This window comes from Cygnus olor, chromosome 10, assembly GCF_009769625.2.
Source record: "Cygnus olor isolate bCygOlo1 chromosome 10, bCygOlo1.pri.v2, whole genome shotgun sequence".
Classification (NCBI taxonomy): domain Eukaryota; kingdom Metazoa; phylum Chordata; class Aves; order Anseriformes; family Anatidae; genus Cygnus; species Cygnus olor.
The window spans coordinates 1-22044 of record NC_049178.1 but is presented as its reverse complement, the minus strand read 5'-3'; the positions used below and the strand labels follow the sequence as shown (position 1 = coordinate 22044).

At 45.6% G+C, this 22044-nt stretch overlaps 1 protein-coding gene and 1 pseudogene across 1 annotated transcript; both read right to left on the bottom strand.

Moving 5' to 3' along the window:
- Window positions 1-10929: 10929 nt before the first annotated feature.
- LOC121075564 (ubiquitin carboxyl-terminal hydrolase 36-like) lies at window positions 10930-16328 on the bottom strand. The gene is made up of 4 exons (XM_040568981.1): window positions 16209-16328; window positions 13944-14055; window positions 12478-13583; window positions 10930-11026 (listed from the first exon to the last, which is right to left on the bottom strand). Exons 1-3 carry the CDS (start codon window positions 16259-16261, stop codon window positions 13377-13379), a joined length of 372 nt encoding a protein of 123 aa, XP_040424915.1. The 5' UTR covers window positions 16262-16328; the 3' UTR covers window positions 10930-11026; window positions 12478-13376.
- Window positions 15966-21876, bottom strand: LOC121075614 (annotated as a pseudogene).
- Window positions 21877-22044: the final 168 nt, after the last annotated feature.

Genomic DNA, 22044 nt, shown 5'->3' with positions numbered 1-22044 from the left:
ATTATAAGTTTGGAACTCCAAATGTATGTACGCTGTATACCAGATGAAGGAAAAAGTTTTAGATTACAAAATAAGAGGTGGGTAAGGTCTGAAACAAAGGAGAATTGAGGCCACAGAGTAATATTAAAATTTTGGGAGAAACTGAAGTAGAAGAGGTGAAGAGAGAAATAAAAAGTAGAACAGAAAAAAAATAAGGAGGAAAGAATGGAGGAGCAGATAAAGATAAGAAAGAAAACTAGGAAAACAAAACAAGAGAAAGACTAAGGAACCAAAGAGAAAAATAAAAATGGATAGAGATATGTAATCCCAAGAAAAAAAAAATCTTAAAGAGAATTATAGCAAGAAAGGCATCAGGAAAGGGGAAAAGAAGTAAGAATTTAAAAACAAAAACATATGAGATGATGTAAAAATAAGCAGACATACTTCCAGCTACCAATAAACTATTAACTGTGTGCATATTACAGTTTCTTACTCCTTTGCCCTGCAGGCCATAAATGTGAAGGAAGAAAGTAAAATATAATGAAATACATTGAAAAAGTAGTTAAAAAAAATAAAAAACATAAACATATTGTTTACATTCTTTTAAAATGCCTACTTAGACTCTTAGACTCTCTTCTTCTGTCATGCACTTTTTCAGTTCATTTTGCCACCAGATCATTTTTCCCCAAATCCATCCTACACTCTGAATTTCCAGTGTTTACGGTATATGAGTGGCAGAAGAACATCCTCTGTTAATGGAGTGGTTTGGGTTATATTTAATAAAATAAAACTCTCTTACTTGTTAAATCTTTCCATTTCTTGCACCAACACAGTGTCCTTCTATTTCAGTTCCACCTTTCTCTGCATCTGCTGGCCCTCTGGACAAGGTGATCCTGTGCAGTCATAATGTTGAAACCAAAGAGTTCCATGCTCCCCATCCCTGCAGGCAGCCCCCCCCTATGTTCCCATTGCCCCCTTATATCCCAATCTTTTTGTGACTCCCCCTCCACCCCCTCTTGCTTGGCAAGTTCCCCTCCCTCCCCTCGTCCCCCCCCTTCTCCTGTCTTGCTCAAGGATGGGAGAAAGGGCAGGCAATTCATCATAAGGACAGGGCGTGTGTGTGTGTGTATGTTATGTGGGGGGGGGGGTGGGCTCAGGATGCCTGGTGCTGCCTGTGCCACTCTGTACATAGTATGCATATGTGTATGTCTTTGTCTCCCCTGTGGGTATTACCCCATTTTTTCTTTTGTTTGAAAAACAGCGGTTCCCACTGTCCCCATTAAACCCTTTCTCAGGGGAGCGCGAGATGTGTGCCTCTTTATCCCTGCAGTCAGGCTCCAAGCTTGACCCATGTGCTAGGTGCTTTACAGCTCTCTCCGGTGCCCCTTTCCCTCTGCTGGGACCACAACCAACTTGTACCAAGCCCTGTAAGAAGCCTTTTGGAGTGGGGTTCCAGCCATAGCGTGTGCTGCACAGGCCAGCCACACAACGGTTCTCACTGCAGGGGTGCGGGGAGGAAAGGGCAGTGCTGCTCTAAGTTGCACACCTGTCGGCATCGTGCAAAAGCATCAACAGAAGCACATCAAGACCCCTCCACACATGGAGGTACAAGATATGGCTTAGTGCTTCTGGGGCTATTCCTGGATCTCTGAGGGTTTTCCTTCATACCATCCTCGCATGTATGGGGGGGGTGGGGTGGGAAGGAAGGGGGGAAGGCATCTCCAGGCTCTTCCATAGGCACTGGAGGGCTACCTTGACACCCCTAGTGAGCTGTGGGACTCTTTACAGGGTCTCTGGGACTGTCTGAATGCATAGCGTCTCTGGGTGGCCTTTAGATGTCTCTAAGCTGCCATGTGTTTGACTTGCAGAAAACGGACTCCACAATCAGTAAGATTGTGAAGTAGGTATGTTTATTCAGCGCTGGGCAGCACTGGGGGTAGTCCCGCCAAAGTCGTGCGAGCCTGATGCGGCAACTTGCATTGGTTATATGCAGTAAAGAGTTACATATGAATGAAGTTTCACAATACGCCTATACATATTCATAACCTGTCCCTGCTTTGTATTAAAATTAGTTCCAAGGAGTCATTTCCATAAACTCCTCCCATTTGTGCTTGCGCAGTGTATTCTGGTGGTGGTCGTCGGGGGTCGTGGGGTTGAAGATTGATGACTCTTCCTCGTCACCGCTAGTTGACCTCTTGTCTTTGCACAGACTCAGTTGCTCCTTGGCTCTTGTCCATCTGCAGGACCAGTTTCTACCAGTTTCTTAAGATAGGCTCACTCTCTTATTAGGAGACTGACCTTGGTAAGGGGCCCAAGGCTTCTTGCTTTAGTTAATTTGCACAATGCACCATAGTTAGCAAAGACACTAAGTAGCATCCTAGTTTAATGCCGTCAGCACTCTATCTCTACTTGATAAGATTCTCCTAACTCTCTCTCTCAGCCCCCCCTTTTCTAAAAAGTTAGTAAATTCTTTTATTATTTCTAGGTTCAATATAGTGTTTCTCTATCTATAACTCTTTCAAAATATCTGTTAGACTCCAGTTTCCACCTGAGTTGTTTTTTTCCACTCGCTGTAGGAGTTTCCTGTACTCTTAAAACACCATAAGGTACATTGGATCACTACACAAAGAACCATGAACAAAACCACGACCATGATTATTGTGATAAACAACTGTTTCAGCCAGGTTAGGTTTGGCAACCAGGAAGTTAATTTTTCTACCAAGTCTATAAATCCCCAGGATGTATCATCCTGAGCTACTGCATGTTATTCTTTTCCCAAATCTTCTCCAGGTCAGTCTCAATCTGTTTTTGTTAACATATACACAGCAAATTTGGTTTATGACTGTACACAATCCTTCCTCCTTGGCTAAAAGTATATCCTATCCCATCCTATTCTGAAGCACTACTTCGTGTAGGGAGGAAATTTCTTCCTGTAATGCCGAAAGAGCATCAGCTGTGGCATTTTCAATAATTTCTAATGTGGCTGAGATATTTACGACAGCTCTTTCTAATTCACTTATTCCCAGGGATGGACTCAACCACCTTACAAAACTATGGAATCCTGTGGGTCTCATCACGAAAGGGTTATTTGAATATACCCCCTCGAGGGCTAAGATAGCCCCCAATACAATGACCCTTCCAATTTAAGGGTAAGCTTTTTCTAGCATGATCATCTCCACATAGCCAATAGAATCCTTTTTGTAGCTTGCAGATTTGCATGAGAAAATTGAGGCCGTGAGATCCTGAGTTCGTTGACACCTACACCATAATCTCTAATTTTAGTAAGATTAAAAGTTCCTACATATTCTGCCATACTACAGTTGTCAGGTTCCTGGGCTAAATAACGAAGTGGACCTGTACCTACGCATGGGGTTTTATTGTTTAAGCATCTGGTGTATATGTTAACATTTTCGTGTGGGAGTAGTTCAAATCTCTCCCCCAGATGTTCACAATCATCCTTGCCAAATGGACATGTTCCATTTCTTGGGTGCTCAAAGGTCAATGTCCAATTCATACTGGGTATGCCCCATACGGGGAATTCTAGGTTGCCTCTAGGCAGCACTGTGCACACCCAACAGTCAGAAAGGTTGAAACTATCACTCACTGCCTGGGTGAGTTTCACATAGGTATTGTGCACTCACTGTTCAGTTTCCTTGACCAATGATACCATTAAGACCGTGAGAAATGTAACCTTCCAGGTTGCACCTGAGTAACCTTTCATGGGGTCTTGGGTGCCCTTTTCACACTGTTGTGACAGATCCAGGCATTCTGCTCCTTGATTCTGATCGCTGTGACCTGGAACAGTCCTTTCCACTGTGGTTTCAAGGTCTTCTCTGGAAGAGACTTTACATACACATAATCTCCAGGTTGTATATTGTGCACTGGTCCATCTAACCCTCTACCTCGAGTCCCACTCACATCTTTCCAATTTCATCGAGCTGTTTACCTAAGGCCACCATATAGGAGGTCATAATTTCATCCCCAGCTTGCATGGATATCCCTCTTTGTATTCCATAGGGTCGTCCATATAAGCTTTCAAAGGGGCTTAACCCTTCCTTTGCCCTTGGTCTAGTTCGTATACGTAAAAGGGCTAAAGGAAGAGACTGAGGCCAGGCCAAATTTGCTTCCTGTCCCAATTTTACAATTTGCTGTTTGATTAAGTGGTTCATTTTTTCTACTTGGCCACTCGACGGAGGGCAATATTGGAGTATGAAGTTGCCAGTCTATACCCAAATGGTGGCTAATTTGTTGTACCACTCTTGAGATAAAGTGTGGTCCCCTGTCAGAGTATATAGTTGCTGGAACTCCAAAACGTGGTATTATTTCTTGTAGTAATATCTTAGTTACCTCTCGAGCCTTGGCTGTTCTGGTTGGAAATGCTTCTGGCCATCCTGAAAAGGTGTCAGTTAATACCAATAAATACCGGTACCCTCCTTTTCTTGGGAGTTCAAAAAAAAATAATAATAATTTGCCACTGTTTGGAGCTTGATTACTTTTATACCTGTCTAACAATGGTATACAAATTAGGCCCTATCCATTTTCTATTTAAAAACTCTTATACTGCTTCAGCTCCCCAGCATGCTTTATGATGTTCTACAATTACCATTCAATTTAATATGGTATCACAATTCTCCCATCATTTATTTACATTAAACCTGCAGGTAACATTTTCTGTTTACATCTTAGAATATTCTACTTCATTTTCTAAAGCTTTTGTTAATGCCTGATTTTCTGTTCTTGATACTAGTGCCAAAATTTGACTCTCAGATGCCCGTTCTGCCACGCCTTTGGCTCCTGCATCAGCCAATCTATTTCCCTTTTCAATATCAGTATCCCCTAGTTGATGTCCTTTAATGTCAACTTTAGTAGGCAGGTATACTGCTTGGAGTAACTTCAGTATCTCTTCTGCATGTTTAATTGAGGAAGATAGAAATCCTCTCTCTCCTTCCAAATTGCCCTGTGTGCATGCACCACACCAAAGGCGTATTTCAAATCTGTCCAAATGTTTGCCAGCTCAAAAGCTCTTATCAAGGCAATGATATCCACCTTTTGGGCTGATGTTTGTTACCGCATATCCTGTGAGGCGAAGTCCCTGGCGGACGAAACTGCTGCCATCTATATACCAATCCTCCGCATCTTCTAGGGGTGTATCCTTTAGGTCTGGTCAGCTGGAGTATACAGTGTCCATGGTCTTGATGCAATCATGAATGGGTAATCTGGAAACTCTGTTACTAAGGAAAGAGGCTGGCTTCACAGTATTAGTGCCGAAAAAAAAAAATAGTAAACTAGTAGTCCATTATACACATTGCTTTTCTTCTTCGTATTGCAACAGTGTCCCCTTTTCCCGAAGGGGACTTTCAAGCTTCAAGATCACAGGCTAGTTGTTTCCTGAATATGGTGGGGCTATTCTTGAACCCCTGTGGTAACACTGTCCAAGTAAGCTGAGTTTTCCGTCCTCTATTAGGATTTTTCCCATTCAAAGGCAAAGAGTTTCTGGCTTTCAGTTGCCACAGGCAGGCAGAAAAAGGCATCCTTTAAATCTAGTTCCATGAACCAAACTTGACTGTTTTTCTCAGTTTTTAATTCCAATCATTTTTCGCAATTTAAATTTCAAGCATTGCAAAAAAAAACGCCTTTTCCTGTTGGCCAGTTGCTCCTATTACATTTACAGACTAATTAACACAGAGAAAGAAGCTCCCATAACCAACAAAAATTCAAGCCTCTGTCTTCGTTTCCTAGCTTTATTTCAAATAATGGACCTGCTATGGTAGATGCCCCAGGTCCCTGTCATTCCTGACTGTTTTAAGTTTGTCCTGCAGCCTAAGACAATTTCTTTCTGATATAAGGGGCTGATTGCCCTAGAAAGAGGCTAGCCAATTGCCTCTGTTTGTTTTCTGAAGCCAGGTCCAAATTTTTGTCTGTTTGTTTTAGTTTTTTTTCTCTTCATTGCATTTCAAAGTTGGTCCAAAAATTCAAAAATTCCATAGGGGTTTCTTTTGGACCTTGTTGGGACAGATTCTCAATTCCCGATTTAACCAGATTTTGGTATTTACATAATTTCCAGGGTGGTTAGGGTCTCAGTGGGGGGCGTCAGTCAGGGGAATGCAATCGTTGACAGTTCCCTGAGCGGTCCCATTGGCAATCTGAGCTCACACATGAACTCAGGTTGCTTTAAGAGTTAGCTGCTTTTCTGTTTCCATGACAACTCTCTCGGACCCATCATGGTCCCTCTGCCCCAGAGGGCTGACACCCGTGATTTAGAGATCTCAGCCTCGGGTTGAGGCGGAACTATTAGCATTCCTACATCCTCTTTCCCTGCTCATTCAGCTTCAAACAGCTCTGTTAAATACTACATGCCACACAAACTTTAACACCTTTAACAACCCTTTTAACACTTCCTTTATCTTTCTCCAGCCTGTACTTCTCTAATGCCAACACCAAAGGCTCAGTCAGGGGCCAACTTAATTCCATACCTTTTCCCTCCAAGATGCTGAAACAACGTAACAGTATACAACATTTCATCCTATTTTCCTTCTCTCCTCAAAACAACATTAATTGCAAGACACTGTTATAGTCGATTGATCCATAAAGTGGCCATTTAGTTTATATAGTGGCCACCATTGATTGCAATACTTAGTGGAAGTCCTCTTGCTTTCTGTGCCCCCATTTCTAACAATATCCTTCCAGTGTGCCAATATGCACCCAAGGAGGCTTTCTTTAAAACGTCTTTGTTTTGGATATTACCCATTTCCTTGATTTCCCATTCCCTTTTATTTATTTATATTAGTTACTGTCCCTTGTTTCAATTTCCACGCAAACCTTTTTATTGCAGGTTTTTACTATCTTTTCCTAATCTTCTTCCCAAATGTCCCAGTTCTCTGGGATTAAACTCTTCTTTCCACATACAAACTTTACTATTTCAGATTATTAATGAGCCCCGTTCCAATCATAAATCCGCAGGACTTCGGAAAAACACCTGAAGCACTCAGCCTTCTGTCTTCTAGACAAACAATAACACCTTTTCCACAAAATTTACATTTCAACAAGACCGAATTCCTCCGGAGGGGAAGGGATTTTTCCTCAGGATTGTGGCCGGAGGGGAAGGGGCTTTTTCTCAGGGTTGGGGCTGGAGGGGACGGGGCTTTTCCTCAGTGTTGGGGACGGAGGGCAAGGGTCTTTTCCTCAGAGCTGGGGCTTTTCCTCAGGGTTGCGGACGTAGGGGAGGGGCTTTTCCTAAGGTTTGGGCCTTTTCCTCAGGGTTGGGTCCTGAGGGGAAAGGGCTTTTCCTCATGGTTGGGGCCCGAGGGAAAGGGGCTTTTCCTCAGGATTGGGGCTGGAGGGGAAGGGGATTTTCCTCAGGGTTGCGGCTTTTCCTCGGGGTTTAGGCTGGAGGGAAGGGGCTTTTCCTCACGTTTGGGGTTTCTCCTCAGGGTTGTGGCCAGAGTGGAAGGGGCCTTTCAAATGGGTTTGGGCCGGAGGGAAGAGGTGTTTCCTCAGGGTTGCGGTTCTCCTCAGTGTTGGGGCCGGAGGGGAAGGGGCTTTTCCTCAGGGTTGGGGACATAGTGTAAGGGAGGTTTCCTCAGGTTTGGGGCTGGCGGGGAATAGGATTTTTCCTCAGCGTTGGGGCTTTTCCTCAGGGTTGGGGCCAGCAGGGAAGGGGCTTTTCCTCAGGTTTGGGGCTGGCGGGGAATAGGATTTTTCCTCAGCGTTGGGGCTTTTCCTCAGGGTTGGGGCCAGCAGGGAAGGGGCTTTTCCTCCGGGTTGGGGCTGGAGGGGAATAGGATTTTGCCTCAGGACTGGGGCTTTTCCTCAGGGTTGGGGTCTGTGGGTAAGGGGCTTTTCTTAAGGGTTGAGGCCAGAGGGGAAGGGGTTTTCCTCAGGGTTTGGGCGGAAGGGGAAGGGTCTTTTCCTCAGAGCTGGGGCTATTCCTCAGGGTTGTGGCCGTAGGGGAAGGGGCTTTTCCTCAGGGTTGCGGTTTTCCTCAGGTTTGGGGCCGGAGGGGAAGGGGCTTTTTCCCAAGGGTTGTAGCTGGAGGGGATGGGGCTTTCCTTTATATTTGGGGCCTGAGGGGAAGGGGCTTTTCCACAGGCTTGGGGCTGGAGTGGAAGGGCTTTTTCCCAAGGGTTTGGGCCCTAGGGGAAGGGGCTTTTCTTACAGGTTGGGGCTTCTCTTTAGGACTGGGGCCGGAGGGGAAGGGGCTTTTCCTCAGGGTTGGTGCCAGAGGGGAAGGGCTTTTCCTCAGGTTTGGGGTTTCTCCTCAGGGTTGGGGCCGGAAGGGAAGGGGCTTTTCCTCAGGGTTGGTGCTTTTCCACAGGCTTGGGGCCGGAGGGGAAGGGGCTTTTCTTCAGAGTTGGGCTTTTCCTCAGGGTTGTGGCCAGAGGGGAAGGGGCTTTTCCTCAGGGTTGGTGCTTTCCTCAGGGTTGCGGCCGGAGGGGAAGGGGTTATTCGTCAGTTTTGGGGCTGGAGGTGAAAGGGCTGTTCCTCAGTGTTGGGGCCGGAGGGGAAAGGGTTTTTTCCCAAGGGTTGTAGCTGGAGGGGTTGGGGCTTTCCTTTATATTTGGGGCCTTGGGGGAAGGAGCTTTTCCACAGGCTTGGGGCTGGAGGGGAAGGGGTTTTCCTCAGGGTTGGGGATGGAGTTGAAGGGGCATTTTTCCCCTGGGGGTCACCGGCGTGGGTCCTCCGGGGCGACCGGGGGCCCGCCGGGGGTAACCGGGGTGGGTTCTCCGGGGTTACAGGGGGCCCGCCGGGGTCACCGGGGTGGGTCCTCCGTGGCGCTGGTTGCCCGCCGGGGGTCACTGGAGTGGGTCCTCCTGGGCACGCGGGGGCCCGCCGGGGGTAACCGGGGTGGGTTCTCGGGGGTGACAGGGGGCCCGCAGGGGTCACCGGGGTGCGTCCTTCGGGGCGCCCTGGGGCCCACTAAGCGTCACCGGTGTGGGTCGTTGGGGCGCCCGGGGGTATGCCGGGGGTCACCCGGGTGGGTCCTCCGGGGTGCCCGGGGTCCGGCTGGGGTCACCGGGGTGGGTTCTACGGGGGGATCAGGGGCCCGCCGGGGTTCACCGGGGTGGGTCCTCCAGGGCAACTGGGGGTCCGCCGGGGTTCACCGGGGTGGGTCCTCCGGGGCGACCGGTGGCCCTGCGGGTGTCACCAAGGTGGGTCCTCCGCGGCGCCCGGGGGCCTGCCGGGGGTCACTGGGGTGGGTCCTCCGGGGCGTCCGGGTGTCTTCTGGGGGTCACCGGGGTGGGTTCTCTGGGGCTACCGGGGGCCCGCTGGCATCACCGGGGTGGGTCCTCCGGGGCGCCCTGGGGCCCGCCGGGGGTCACCGGGGTGGGTTCTCCGGGGCGCCTGGGGATCCGCCGGGGATCACCGTGGTGGGTCCTCAGGGGCACACGGGGACTCGCCAGGGGTCACCGGGGTGGGTCCTCCGGGGCGCTCGGGACCCGCCGGGGATCACTAGGGAGTGGTCTCCGGGGGGATCAGGGGTCCGCCGGGGGTCACCATGGTGCATACTCCGGGGCGCCCGGGGGTCCGCCAGGGGTCACCGGGGTCAGTCCTCTGGGGCGACAGGGGGTCTGCCAGGGGTCACCGGGGTGGCTCCTCCGAGCTGGCTGGGCGCCCGCCGGGGGTCACCGGGGTGGGTCCTCCGAGGCGAATGGCGACCCGCCGCTGGTCACCGGGGTGAGTCCTCCAGGGCGACCGGGGTCCGCCGGGGTCACCGGGGTGGGTCCTCCGGGTCGACCGGGGGCCCACCGGGGGTCACCGGGGTGAGTCCTCCGGTGCGACCGGGGTCCGCCGGGGTCACCAGGGTGGGTCCTCCGGGGCGCCCAGGGGCCCGCCGGGGGTCACCGGGGTGGGTCCTCTGGGTCGACCGGGAATGAGCTGGGGGTCACCGTGGTATTTCCTCCGAGGCACCTAGGGGTCTGCCAGGGGGTCACCAGGGTGGGTCCTCCGGGGCAGCCGGGGGCCCGCCGGTGGTCACTGCGGTGGGTTCTCCGGGGTGCCCGAGGGTCCACCAGGGGTCACCGGGGTGGGTCCTCCGGGGCGCCCATGGGTCAGCCCGGGGACACCAGGGTGCGTCTTCCAGGGCGCATGTGAGCTCGCCGGGGGTCACCTGGTTAGGTCCTCCGTGGTGCCCAGGGGTCCGCCGGGGGTCACTGGGGTGGGTTCTCCGGGGTGCCGCGGGGTCCCGCCAGTGGTCACCGGGGTGGGTCCTCCAGGGCAACTGGGGGTCCGCCGGGGTTCACCGGGGTGGGTCCTCCGGGGCGACCGGTGGCCCTCCGGTGGTCACCGAGGTGGGTTCTCCAGGGAGACCCGGGATCCACCGCAGGTCACCGGGATGGTTCCTCCGGGGCGCCCGGGGTCCCACCAGTGGTCACCAGAGTGGGTCCTCCGGGGCGCCCTGGGGCCCGCCGGGGGTTACTGGGGTGGGTTCTGCGGGTCGCAAGGAGGCCCGCCGGGGGTCACTGTGGTGCGTCCTCCGGCGCGCCCGTTCACCTGCCAGGGGCCACCTGAGTGGGTTGTCCGGGGTGCCCCGGGGTCCTGCCAGTGGTCACCGGGGTGGGTCCTCCAGGGCAACAGTTTAGTACAGTTTAGTACAGTCAGGATTCTTTTGACATTAGTAGCATAAAAAGTCTATTTTTGCAACACTGGTATTTGAAAGACTAAGATTAAAACTTGTGGTCGTCCCTGTCTCAAAACACAGACATGCTTTGCAACAATCGCACTCCCTCTTTAGCTTGAAGGAACTTGTCAGTGCCAGAATCTACTGACTATGGCAATTTACTTCATCATCCAAACCGGGCAGAATTTTTGAAAACCTATTCCAAGATTTCACTTCTCCAAACATTATGTAAAAGGCATTCAGCTGTAAAGCAAGAAGATGAAGTCCTTTGTTTCCTATGCCAGAATGACATTTTCAACACTGAACAGGATTGTCACTGACTGTTAACTGGTTGTTAAGTTGTGGCTAGGTATAAAATGTAGAAAATGTTTAAAAATAAAACTTGCCTTTCGATAGTGAACTGTCTTCTTCAGAGATTACTTCAGTTACCTGTAAGAGGAAAATAGATGATTGGGGGGGTTGTTTGTTTTTAAGAACGGGTGCAGTCTTGCCAGTAATTTAGCTGGTATTTTTCAAAGTGACCTCTTAGAAACTTTACAGCTCTGTTGAATCAACATGTCTCTAACCCTACAATTAAATAATGCCAAAAGATGCAGCAATTTATCTTACTACAAGTGCTTATTAAAATATCTGAGTAACTGGGACCGTGGCTTCATCACAGATATATATATATATTTAATACTACACACTTCTGCTCAGAAAGAAAATCACGGAAAATGTAAAATTTCATTTTAGATGTTGAATTTGTTGCAGTGTGAGATCTTCTTCATCACATGATTCTATTCGTAATTAAGCCATATTATCTACTGAGAGACCAAGGTTATGACAAGAACAGCACAGAGTTCAGCATGAAGCCAATCAGGAGCTCAAGTTTGTATTTATTATTTTGTAAGGAGATGTACCAAGCTGGCTTTTTTATTGTTTCATCAGCACATTTCTCTATATTCTTAAGCCTATACTAGTAGGAAAAAAAAAAAAAAAAAAGTAGAACAATAGCAGGGCTCCTCAGTCTACATCACGAGGTCGCTTTTTCCAGGTGAAAAAGCGGAGCCATATGTGGCAGTACACTAAAGCCCTGGCATGTTGAGATCCAAGAGGAGAGATGTTTGGCCCTCCTTTTCACTCCTGGGAGCCACATACCTCAAAACCCACAGACTATGGGATATATCTCAGAGAAATCTTGGGAAAGGAGAGCATGAAGAGCATGTTTGTAAATTTATTTCTCCCTGGGCTTCTTCTGCTTCTCCAAGAAATACTTGTTTGAATATAACTTTGGCAGCAGTACTTATGGTGTTTTGCACCTACCACATTTAAAACTCCTACAAAAAACTGAAAAGTTAGACTGAAAAGCATCTCTTTCCGTTCTACTTTGTAAAGTTGCATGTTTTCCTCATGCAAAACAACAGGGGAATGGAAGCTAGAAAAGGAAATGCGGAATGTAAAACAAAACAAAACAAACCTCAGCCCTCCAGGACAAAAGCCGATAACTGATACTAAGTCCTTTCTAACATGCTGATTAGGTTTCCAGATGATACCGCTTTAAATAAGTGTAATCGTGTGTCCATAGGCAGAAGCTGAATAATGACAGGATGAACTTCTATACTTAATTTTTTGTTACTGTCTTACTGTAGCACACAGGGACTTGTTACGTTTAGGGAAACCGCTAACCTAATGGAGGGTTTAAAACATAAGCTAGTTTGTTATACCAAAATGACTGAGAGAACAAAGCATAAAGTGTTTTCAGATTTCTAGTACACCTTGATTGCTATCCATTAAACTTAAGACAGGTTAAACAAAGCACAGTAAATAAGAAAACTCCTAGCCCCACAACTGGCAAATTGTGTGCACACTTTCCATTCCTGAGAAAATAATACACAAACCTGAAAAATGCATTTAACTGAGAAATGAAGACATCCTTGTCCTATTGGAAGACTAAGGTGACAGCTCTTGGGCTCAGTGATTTTCAGATAAGCTCCAGTCTTCAACTTGCAGACACCAGTGACAGCTCCTTTTTTCGGATTGAAAGGGAAAATGTTTCAACGACACATTGAAAACATACTTAAGTGACAAGAAACAAAATCAAGACTGCAGTGAGAAGGAAAACAGAAAAACAATACTGGGAAAAAAAAAAAAAGAGAAAAGAGAAAAGACCTTGATCTTTGTATCGACCAACGAGATAAGCCTTACACATTTTTAAGTTTATTTTTGACGATTGATTGATGCATTACCAGATATTAAGTACTATTCAAGAGCAAATATTAACACTAGTAAGAATAAATCCGATCCACCACCCCTTATTCAAAAGACAACAATTTCTAATTTGGAGATAACGTCTCTCTGACAAGGAAGTAGAAAAACTGTAAATACCGATATAGTTTCCTCTCCCGATGTTCCATATACATACCGATGCTGTTCCTACACCTACACTCTGAGCATAAATTCATGTTGACATGAGTATCGGGTGTTATTTCTCTCTCTGTTTGCCTTGAGAGACTCTCCTCCTGTCCACTGAAAAGTAAACTCAAGATTCCAGATCAGTTAAGACAGTTGCTATCCCCCCATTCAGAGTTCTGCAGCAGCACTGTTCAGAATTTTCAGCAGTCTCTTTACAAAATGACCACTTATAAGTGTACAAAAACACTTATCACCTAGCTCCTCAGTAGGTACACGTTTGGCCTCTGTTAAGCAGAGAGTCAATCACAGCTTAAGATTTTATACAAGATCCCATTTTCAAGTTTGGGATTATTTCAGAAAATCTTTTTTCCTAGGAACAGTACTACTAGTAACACTGTAACTGGTTTGCCAGCACAACCTTTACCCTGTTAGAAATGATGTTGACTTCTACCTTTATGTAGCATACATAGTGTCCTGAGCGACAGTTGATACCATGATGCACCAGCACCGCATATAAGGCGTAGAGGAGTGGTTCTCCACTTGATTGAGACATGTAGGCTCGAAGGTCCAAATACTCAGGATATTTTACTTCCTAAAGAGAGACCAAGAAGATAGAAAAATTATCCCAGAGTACTTCGCGGACTAGCCAGAGAAAAACACTTCCAAAAAACAGAGACTGGAATTATATGAATATATTTCTTGATTCACTAAAAATAAGTCTTCCCATAAGCAACGTTTAATACTAGAAGTTGCAGAGAACTGTTTTCTGATGAAGTAGCCTTCTCAGAGGAAAGTATATGCTTCTTGTCAAGCAGGAACTTTACTGATATTAAGAGAAAGAATAAGCCATAGTCATTAGTCTACAATTATTGTCTGAAAATATTAACAGCTTTCAGCTTTGGGGGATGTCCCATTACATGATGACAAAGTTGCATTACAGCGGTAAATATACCTTGTTTATCTTTCCATCTGTGAAATCTGCAAATCTTTTCAGTGATATTGTGAGAACGTTGGAAGAACGGTGTATGGTAAATCTCTTGGATGCAGGAACCATCTTTTTACACCTTAAAAACAAGCAGAGACAAGTGTTTGAAAGCATCTTCTTTTTCGCCCCCAAAACAAACTCGTTTTAATGTCTCACGCATGCTTATGCTATTTGAATGATATTTACTTGCGTAATATGTTTGGTTTTTTCTTTTCATAAACCCATGCACTGCATGTCAGGTTTGTTAATACAGAGAAGAAGGTAAGTTTTCCCAACAACTCAGAGCATAGCGGGAACAGGAATCTCTCACGAAAGCATATTACCAGGTTGTAAGGCAAGGTACCATTCCTCGGTATACAAAAGTGGCTATTTGAACTCAAATCCTGGATACATTCTTTCAGCTTTCAAGGGAAATACAAATACTGAAAGTGGAACAAGAGAGCCTTGGTCCCCAGGTCTAGAAACTGCAAATAATCTCCAAAATAGATCGTCTATCAACATCAAAAATACAACAGAAGCACATAGTCATTCTGCAGGAGGGAGACATTTAACACTAGTAAGTCTTCATGTACTGAGGTTGTCTGGAAAGACGCTGAAACCATCTACCATCCTTTGAAACAAAATAGTTAAAATTAAGTTTGATATATTGCCCGCTCAAAGGTAGGACCTACAGTGTAAGCAGTGAAATTTAACCACTAGCCCAGAGAACAACTGAAACTGGTCGGTTTACATCAAGAAAAGTACTGTTGAGAGCTAATAAATAGAAAGAATGAAAGCATCTCTTTTTCAATTCTGATGTCAAAATACAAGCCAGAGAATTCCAAACCCATAGGGAATGCCTATGAACAAGAAAGACTTCCCCCTCAAAAGAGACAAAAATCCAAGTGCTTTATAAAATTCCACACAACTTGTAAGTAGATCCAGAGTTTAGAGGCGGTCCATTTTATTGGAAGAATTTGTGGTGGAAAAATAAAAGAAAATGTCAATTACAAAAAACTTAAAGAAATAAGAGTTATAAAATATAAAAAAAATATTAAAAATGAGTTATATATGAGACTAATAAAAGTTTATCAGCAATGGAAAAAGTACTGTACATGTGCAAGACCTTTCCTTTTAAACTCACAAAAAGACGGAAAATTCTGGCTTTGTGTGTGACTGAACCGATCACACCTCAAAGAGCACATTAACGAAGGACCGTGCAATTCAGATGTGCGGTGCTATTACAGTTCTTTCTCTTCCTCAGACATCAGTTATGAGAATCCTGAATGCACTGCATGTTGCTTTCTAGGATCCACAGGCTAAGACGAACCTGGGATTAAATTGCTTTAATAACCTATTGAACGCTCTTGATTCAACACCCTAATTTCCATAGTTTCCAACAACAAGAAGTGGATACTGCATTTTTCATTTAGAGGGGTCAGGCATGAATCCTACAGAACTGAGCCGGGCACTCTGTGCTTTTCTGAGTGGATGTTTGACTAACAACTTGTTTTGCCAAACCATCTTATACAAATGTTCAGTTGTTTCTCACATACGTAGAAACATCTTACATATTGATCAGCATAGAGAGCGCCTGAACTCAATAGGCTTTCCCTGTGCACGGGTTAGGCTTAAGGGAGCTCATTTCAGACATTAGTCCACATCGACAGGTTTCACAGTTCAAGAGCTGTGCAAGACGCTGTTTAGTGAGCCAGCACAGGCTGCTAACATTAATTACCACAGAGCCAGCTCACATTCCCTGAGACTCAATCTAACTTTGTTTCACAGTGAACGCTAGGACCTTCAGGAACCTGCTGCTGCCTTCCACTCCAAATCATTCTCCATAGCTCCTTGCTTCAGCTCACCACTACTACAAAATGAAGCAACAACAACAACAACGAAGCTGCGTCTCCTTATTTCTAAATGAAGTTAAAGGATAACTTATGCTCTAAGTCATGTAATATATAAAACTAATATCTAGTATTAAGACATAATTAGTAATAATCTTACTCGCTACATTTGTAGCAATTCTCTCCATCCGGCTCTTCAGGTTTCACAAATAGTTCTAGAGCTCTGGTAACAGATGAAGCCGCCTAGAGGAGCGAGAGAGAAGACCGTAAAGTCACTGTAAATTCAAAATTCCAGAGACGCACTAGGAGTTTATAAGAGAATCTGACTAATACATACTTAAGCGATCTACTATAAGCACTGTGAAGAAGGAGGCAGAAAGAGCATGCTCAGCGTTTACCTCACCTGGAAGTCATTTTACTTTGAAACAAATCATTTTCCAGTAAAGTAGACAGCATCTATAGTGTGCTTTGTGATCAACACTGGGAACAAATCCAGCAGTCTAACAATTAGATGTATATAGAGGAAGAACAAGAAAGAAGTATGATAGTATCATAACTTGTGCAGAAAAAATTCTTTCAGCTTAAACCCAATGCAAATTTGGAGACTGGGAGACTCTTTACATGATTTCCATCAGAGCATTTCTCTATATTCTTAAACCTATAATAGTAGGGAAAAAAAGAAAAAGGCAAAAAAAAAAACCAGACAGTAGAACACTAGCAAAAATTTTTACATATTACATATTTTCACATATTACATACTTTATAAATATCCCTCCAGCTGCTGCTCTGAATAATAGCCAAAATATTCACAACCACTGTATTTGTTCTCCCCACATAGCTGAAAAAACAACAGTTGAAACATATTTTTCTACCTCTCTCCCAAGAATTTACATTCACATATCCTAGGACTGAAAAAAAAAGGGGGGGGCTGAGGAGGAACAGCCAATGTTGAAAACGAAAAAAAGCAGCCCATTTCTCTATAAGTCTTAAGCCTATACTAGTAGGAAAACAAAACAAAACAACACAAAACAAAACAAAACCAGCAGAACAATAGCAGGAAGTTTACATATTCTCCAGGTCTTAAATTGCAAAGCCTCCTCTGGAGGATCAATAGCTGTGAGTTCAGTGTGCTTAGGAGAAATCAGACCTACATCTGAACCAAAACTATTTCAGTATTATCACCAACTTATGTTACTCTGAAGAAGCAGTCAGCACTGTTTCTATGTTATCAAATAGCTGAACGTAGCATGTTATTCAAATGAATTATTCAGGCAGGTTTTTTTAGGAAGACTGTGTTTCACTATAACATCACTAGCCTGTAAGCCTCATGCCATCATCTTCCATCTTGACTACTAAACCTCCTTTCTACCTACTCTATTCTTTTCCAAGATACAGCTGTCCAAATTTATTTTTCCTGCTTGGTTGGCCTGAATTTAATAAGGCATCTTGCAACTCTTCCTCTTGTTTGACACTTAATCATCAAGTCAAATTACAATTATTTGCCTTTAACCTCTTTATTTCAAGCTTTCTTTCCTAGTGGTCATTCAAAAATGGAAAAAAAAATGTCTATCAACCTTCTTTTTTAATATCCAGCAGACTGTTCAGTCATCAAGCATTTAAAGACTGTTTTAAATAATCTCTATATTAATCTAAAAGGAAACCCATAAACATGCTGCAGCCACTTACCTTTAATATACTCGCTGGATGCAATGGAGCTTTAGTTAAATTTATAAGTTTATAAGTTTTTATAAGTTTTTATAAGTTTAGTTTAGTTTGTAAGCTTTAGTTACAAAAGATGAGGAAAAGGCTGAGGTACTCAATGCCTTCTTTGCCTCAGTCTTTAGCGGCAAGACCAGTTGTTCTCTGGATACCCGGTACCCTGAGCTGGTGGAAGGGGATGCGAGCAGGATGTGGCCCTCACTATCCACGAGGAAATGGTTGGCGACCTGCTACAGCACTTGGATGTACGCAAGTCGATGGGGCCGGATGGGATCCACCCGAGGGTACTGAGCGAACTGTCAGAGGTTGCTGGCCAAGCCGCTTTCCATCATTTATCGGCAGTCCTGGCTATCATGGGAGGTCCCAGTCGACTGGCGGCTAGCAAACGTGACGCCCATCTACAAGAAGGGCCGGAGGGTAGACCCGGGAAACTATAGGCCTGTTAGTTTGACCTCAGTGCCAGGGAAGCTCATGGAGCAGATTATCTTGAGTGTCATCACGCGGCACTTGCAGGGCAACCAGGCGATCAGGCCCAGTCAGCATGGGTTTATGAAAGGTAGGTCCTGCTTGACGAACCTGATCTCCTTCTATGACAAAGCGACACGCTTAGTGGATGAGGGGAAGGCTGTGGATGTGATCTACCTTGACTTCAGTAAGGCTTTTGACACCGTTTCCCACAACATTCTCCTCAAGAAACTGGCTGCTCGTGGCTTGGACTGGCGTACGCTTCGTTGGGTTAAAAACTGGCTGGATGGCCGGGCCCAAAGAGTTGTGGTGAATGGAGTCAAATCCAGTTGGAGGCCGGTTACTAGTGGAGTCCCCCAGGGCTCAGTGCTGGGGCCGGTCCTCTTTAATATCTTTATCGATGACCTGGATGAGGGGATCGAGTGCACCCTCAGTAAGTTTGCAGATGACACCAAGTTAGGTGCGTGTCGATCTGCTTGAGGGAAGGAAGGCTCTGCAGGAGGATCTGGATAGGCTGGACCGATGGGCTGAGGTCAACTGTATGAAGTTGTCCTGGTTTCAGTTAGGACAGAGTTAATTTTCCTCCTAGTAGCTGGCAGGGTGCTATGTTATGGATTAGAATGAGAAGAGCGCTGATAACATGCTGATGTTTTAATTGTTGTAGAGCAGTGCTTACACCAAGCCAAGGACTTTTCAGCCTCTCTCTGTCCTGCTAGCGAGCAGGCTAGGGATGCAGCAGGAGCTGGGAGGTGACAGACCCAGGACAGCTGACCCAAACTGGCCAAAGGGGTATTCCATACCATCTGACGTCATGCTGAACAATATATAGGGGTGGCTAGCCGGGGTGGAGGGGGGGCCGGCTGCTCGGGGATAGGCTGGGCATCGGTCAACGGGTGGTGAGCAATTGCATTGTGCATCACTTATTTCGTACACATTATTACTATTAATACTATTATTATTATTATTGTTGTTGTTATTCTTTTCCCTGTCTTAATAAACTGTCTTTATCTCAACTCACAGACTTCACTTTCCCGTTTCTCTCCCCCATACCAGAGAGGGAGGGGGGAGGGTGAGCGAACGGCTGTGTGGTGTTTGACTGCCAGCCGGGCTAAACCACAACAGAAGTTCAACAAGGCCGAGTGCCGGGTCCTGCACCTGGGGCGCAACAACCTCAAGCAGCGCTACAGGCTGGGAGATGAGTGGTTGGAAAGCTGCCTGGCCGAGAAGGACCTGGGAATACTGGTTGATAGGCAGCTGAATATGAGCCAGCAGTGTGCTCAGGTGGCCAAGAAGGCCAACAGCATCCTGGCTTGTATAAGAAGCAGCGTGGCCAGCAGGTCTAGGGAGGTGATTGTCCCCCTGTACTCGGCTCTGGTGAGGCCGCACCTTGAGTACTGTGTTCAGTTTTGGGCCCCTTGCTACTAGGAGGACATCGAGGTGCTCGAGAGAGTCCAGAGAAGGGCAACGAGGCTGGTGTGGGGTCTGGAGAACAAGTCTTACGAGGAGTGGCTGAGGGAGCTGGGGTTGTTTAGCCTGGAGAAGAGGAGGCTCAGGGGAGACCTCATCGCTCTCTATAGGTACCTTAAAGGAGGCTGTAGAGAGGTGGGGGTTGGTCTATTCTCCCACGTGCCTGGTGACAGGACGAGGGGGAATGGGCTAAAGTTGTGACAGGGGAGGTTTAGGTTGGATATTAGGAAGAACTTCTTTACTGAAACGGTTGTTCGGCATTGGAATGGACTGCCCAGGAAAGTGGTTGAGTCGCCATCCCTGGAGGTCTTTAAAAGACGTTTAGACGTAGTCCTTAGTGATACGGTTTAGTGGAGGTCTTGTTAGTGTTAGGACAGAGGTTGGACTAGATGATCTTGGAGGTCTCTTCCAACCTAGACAATTCTGTGATTCTGAGCTGTATTTCTTGCTTTCACCTGCACTGGAAGGCTTCCCTTCTTTGTAAGGTTGTTTACTGCCCTCACTTCTGCATTGCTCTCATAAAGAGCCATCTGGAGGATGGGATTCTTCCTTCTTCTCCCGGGTTTTCTTCTGGAAACGAGGATCTAAGTATTCCAAGAAGCCTTTCACTTTCCTGATGTTGCTCCTTTTTCTTCTTTTTGTTACGCTTGCGATTGGCATTGTCAAAGTGGAGCGCAGAGAAATACAAATCATAAAGTCTGAAAGAAACATGCAAGTTAAAAAGAGAAAAAAGATGTGGCACTTGTTGCAGATATGAAACTTTATTTATTTTACCACAGGGGATGATTTGCCGCATGTCAGCTATTTTGTGGTACTTTGTGCACATGGAACTTACTTTAGATGCAGCAAACTTAAGCCCTCAGATTGAAGGGCCATAGGTCCTGGTTGGTACGCAGATCATTAACAGTGGTTAGCTCTGGAATATGTGCAAGTAAAAAAAAAATGTTTTTAACCTAATCCAGAATGCTGTGCAGATGTGATTCGAACTACGTGGTCCAAAGCTAGTGCTCTGACACAATTCAGCAATATCTTTCCTATCTTCACTGATCAACCTAATGGTCCCCAGTCATGATCCCCAGCCAGATTATGCTATCTAAATAACTTAGAAACTATGAAAAAAAAACAAACATGAGAAGCACCCAGAAAAGAATTAGGAAAAAAATGCTGATTATGCTGGAATCCCTGCTTACTTGGAATCCTTCTCTCCGTGTTTATCTTCAGACTTCTTTTTCTTCTAGAACTTCTTATACTTTTTCATGTTTTCACCACCTAAAAGCTCCTTTTCTGCCTTTCTGCGTTTCCTTTCTGTTTCACTTTCACTACCTTCTGCATGAGTATATTGTCTTTTTCTGTTTCCTTCTTTTGCCTTTTTCTGGCGACAGTTCTCCAAATGAGCTGACACAGGTGGAAGTGCATGTCTTTCACGAGAAGGTTTTCCAGAATGTTGCTGAGGTACTGAGCAACGATGTGAGTCTGCTCTGGGTGTGCTAAAGTGATGTACATCTTCCTCTCTCGAGGGAACCGTGAGGCCATCTGCTTTTGTAATGATAACGCTTATGTGACCTGCTGGAGTAAGTTTGAGTCAATTTGTCAAAGTCTTTATCACCGTGAGAGAACTTTCTCTCTCTACTGCCTCCTGCTGCATGAGGTGAATAGTAATCATTGTAATATCTACATTTTTCCCATCTCCGTGGTTCATCTTGATAGTATCTTTCTCTGCTCCAACTTCCTTCCCCTTTGGAATGGTAATATCTATCGCTATCTTGTTCTGATCTTCCTCTGCTTCGAGATCTGTACTTTGAATATTTTACTGGTCTTCTGCCATTATCGGGGCTGTTTCTTTCACTATGGAAAGATCTGTACCTGCTTCCCTCACAATACTCCTGCTTGTGACGCTTTTGCTTAACAACTTCCACACTCCGAGAGCACCTTCTCCTGCTGGAATGACCATCTTCTTGACTCTCCTTCTCTTCAGTAGGAGAATGTTCCCTCTTTCTTTGGTAATGCTCTTTGTCAGTGTTTTTGGTCTCGTCCTTTGTATCTTGGCATCTCTCTCTAATAGCTAAGGAGGAAAGGTTTTCAGAACTACATTCAGTGTCAGACTTCAGAGAGGAAGTTTGCCGCAATTTCTCACCAGTCTCAGAAGAATCTTTGATGTAGAAAACATTTTCTTTTGAAATGAGTTCATGTTCTTTTGAACTTCTTGGTTTCTCCTTGTCTCCACGGTCATCACATTGGTACTGTTCAAGGTATTCATCATTCTCAGTAGATTTTGGAGGTCCCAGGACACTGCACAAAAGAAAAACACATTTCTCACTTTTGCTGAAGGAGGTGAATATTAAGAGTAAAACCTTCTTAAGTAAAAAAAAACACAACAACAGCAACAAAAAAAAACAACAACTCAGGACTACAGGAAAACTCTAAAAGATATGCCATTTAGAAACCTATCCTGTGATTATTACACCTTCTTCAGCTCCCAGAGAAAGTGTTTTTTCCCCTCTTGCTTCTGAAGCCATTGATGTAAAAAACCAAACGCATCTGTCTCCCTCCACCTGCTGCTCTGAATAATAGCCAAAACATGCAAAACC

Coding starts and splice junctions, on each gene's coding strand:
- LOC121075564 (XM_040568981.1), bottom strand. CDS start 16,261: ATGCTGTCTACTTTACTGGAAAATGATTTGTTTCAAAGTAAAATGACT. Junction 14,056..16,208: donor CAAAGTAAAATGACTTCCAG/GTGAGGTAAACG, acceptor CTTGTTTTTAAG/GTGTAAAAAGATGGTTCCTG. Junction 13,584..13,943: donor CAGATGGAAAGATAAACAAG/GTATATTTACCG, acceptor GTCTCTCTTTAG/GAAGTAAAATATCCTGAGTA.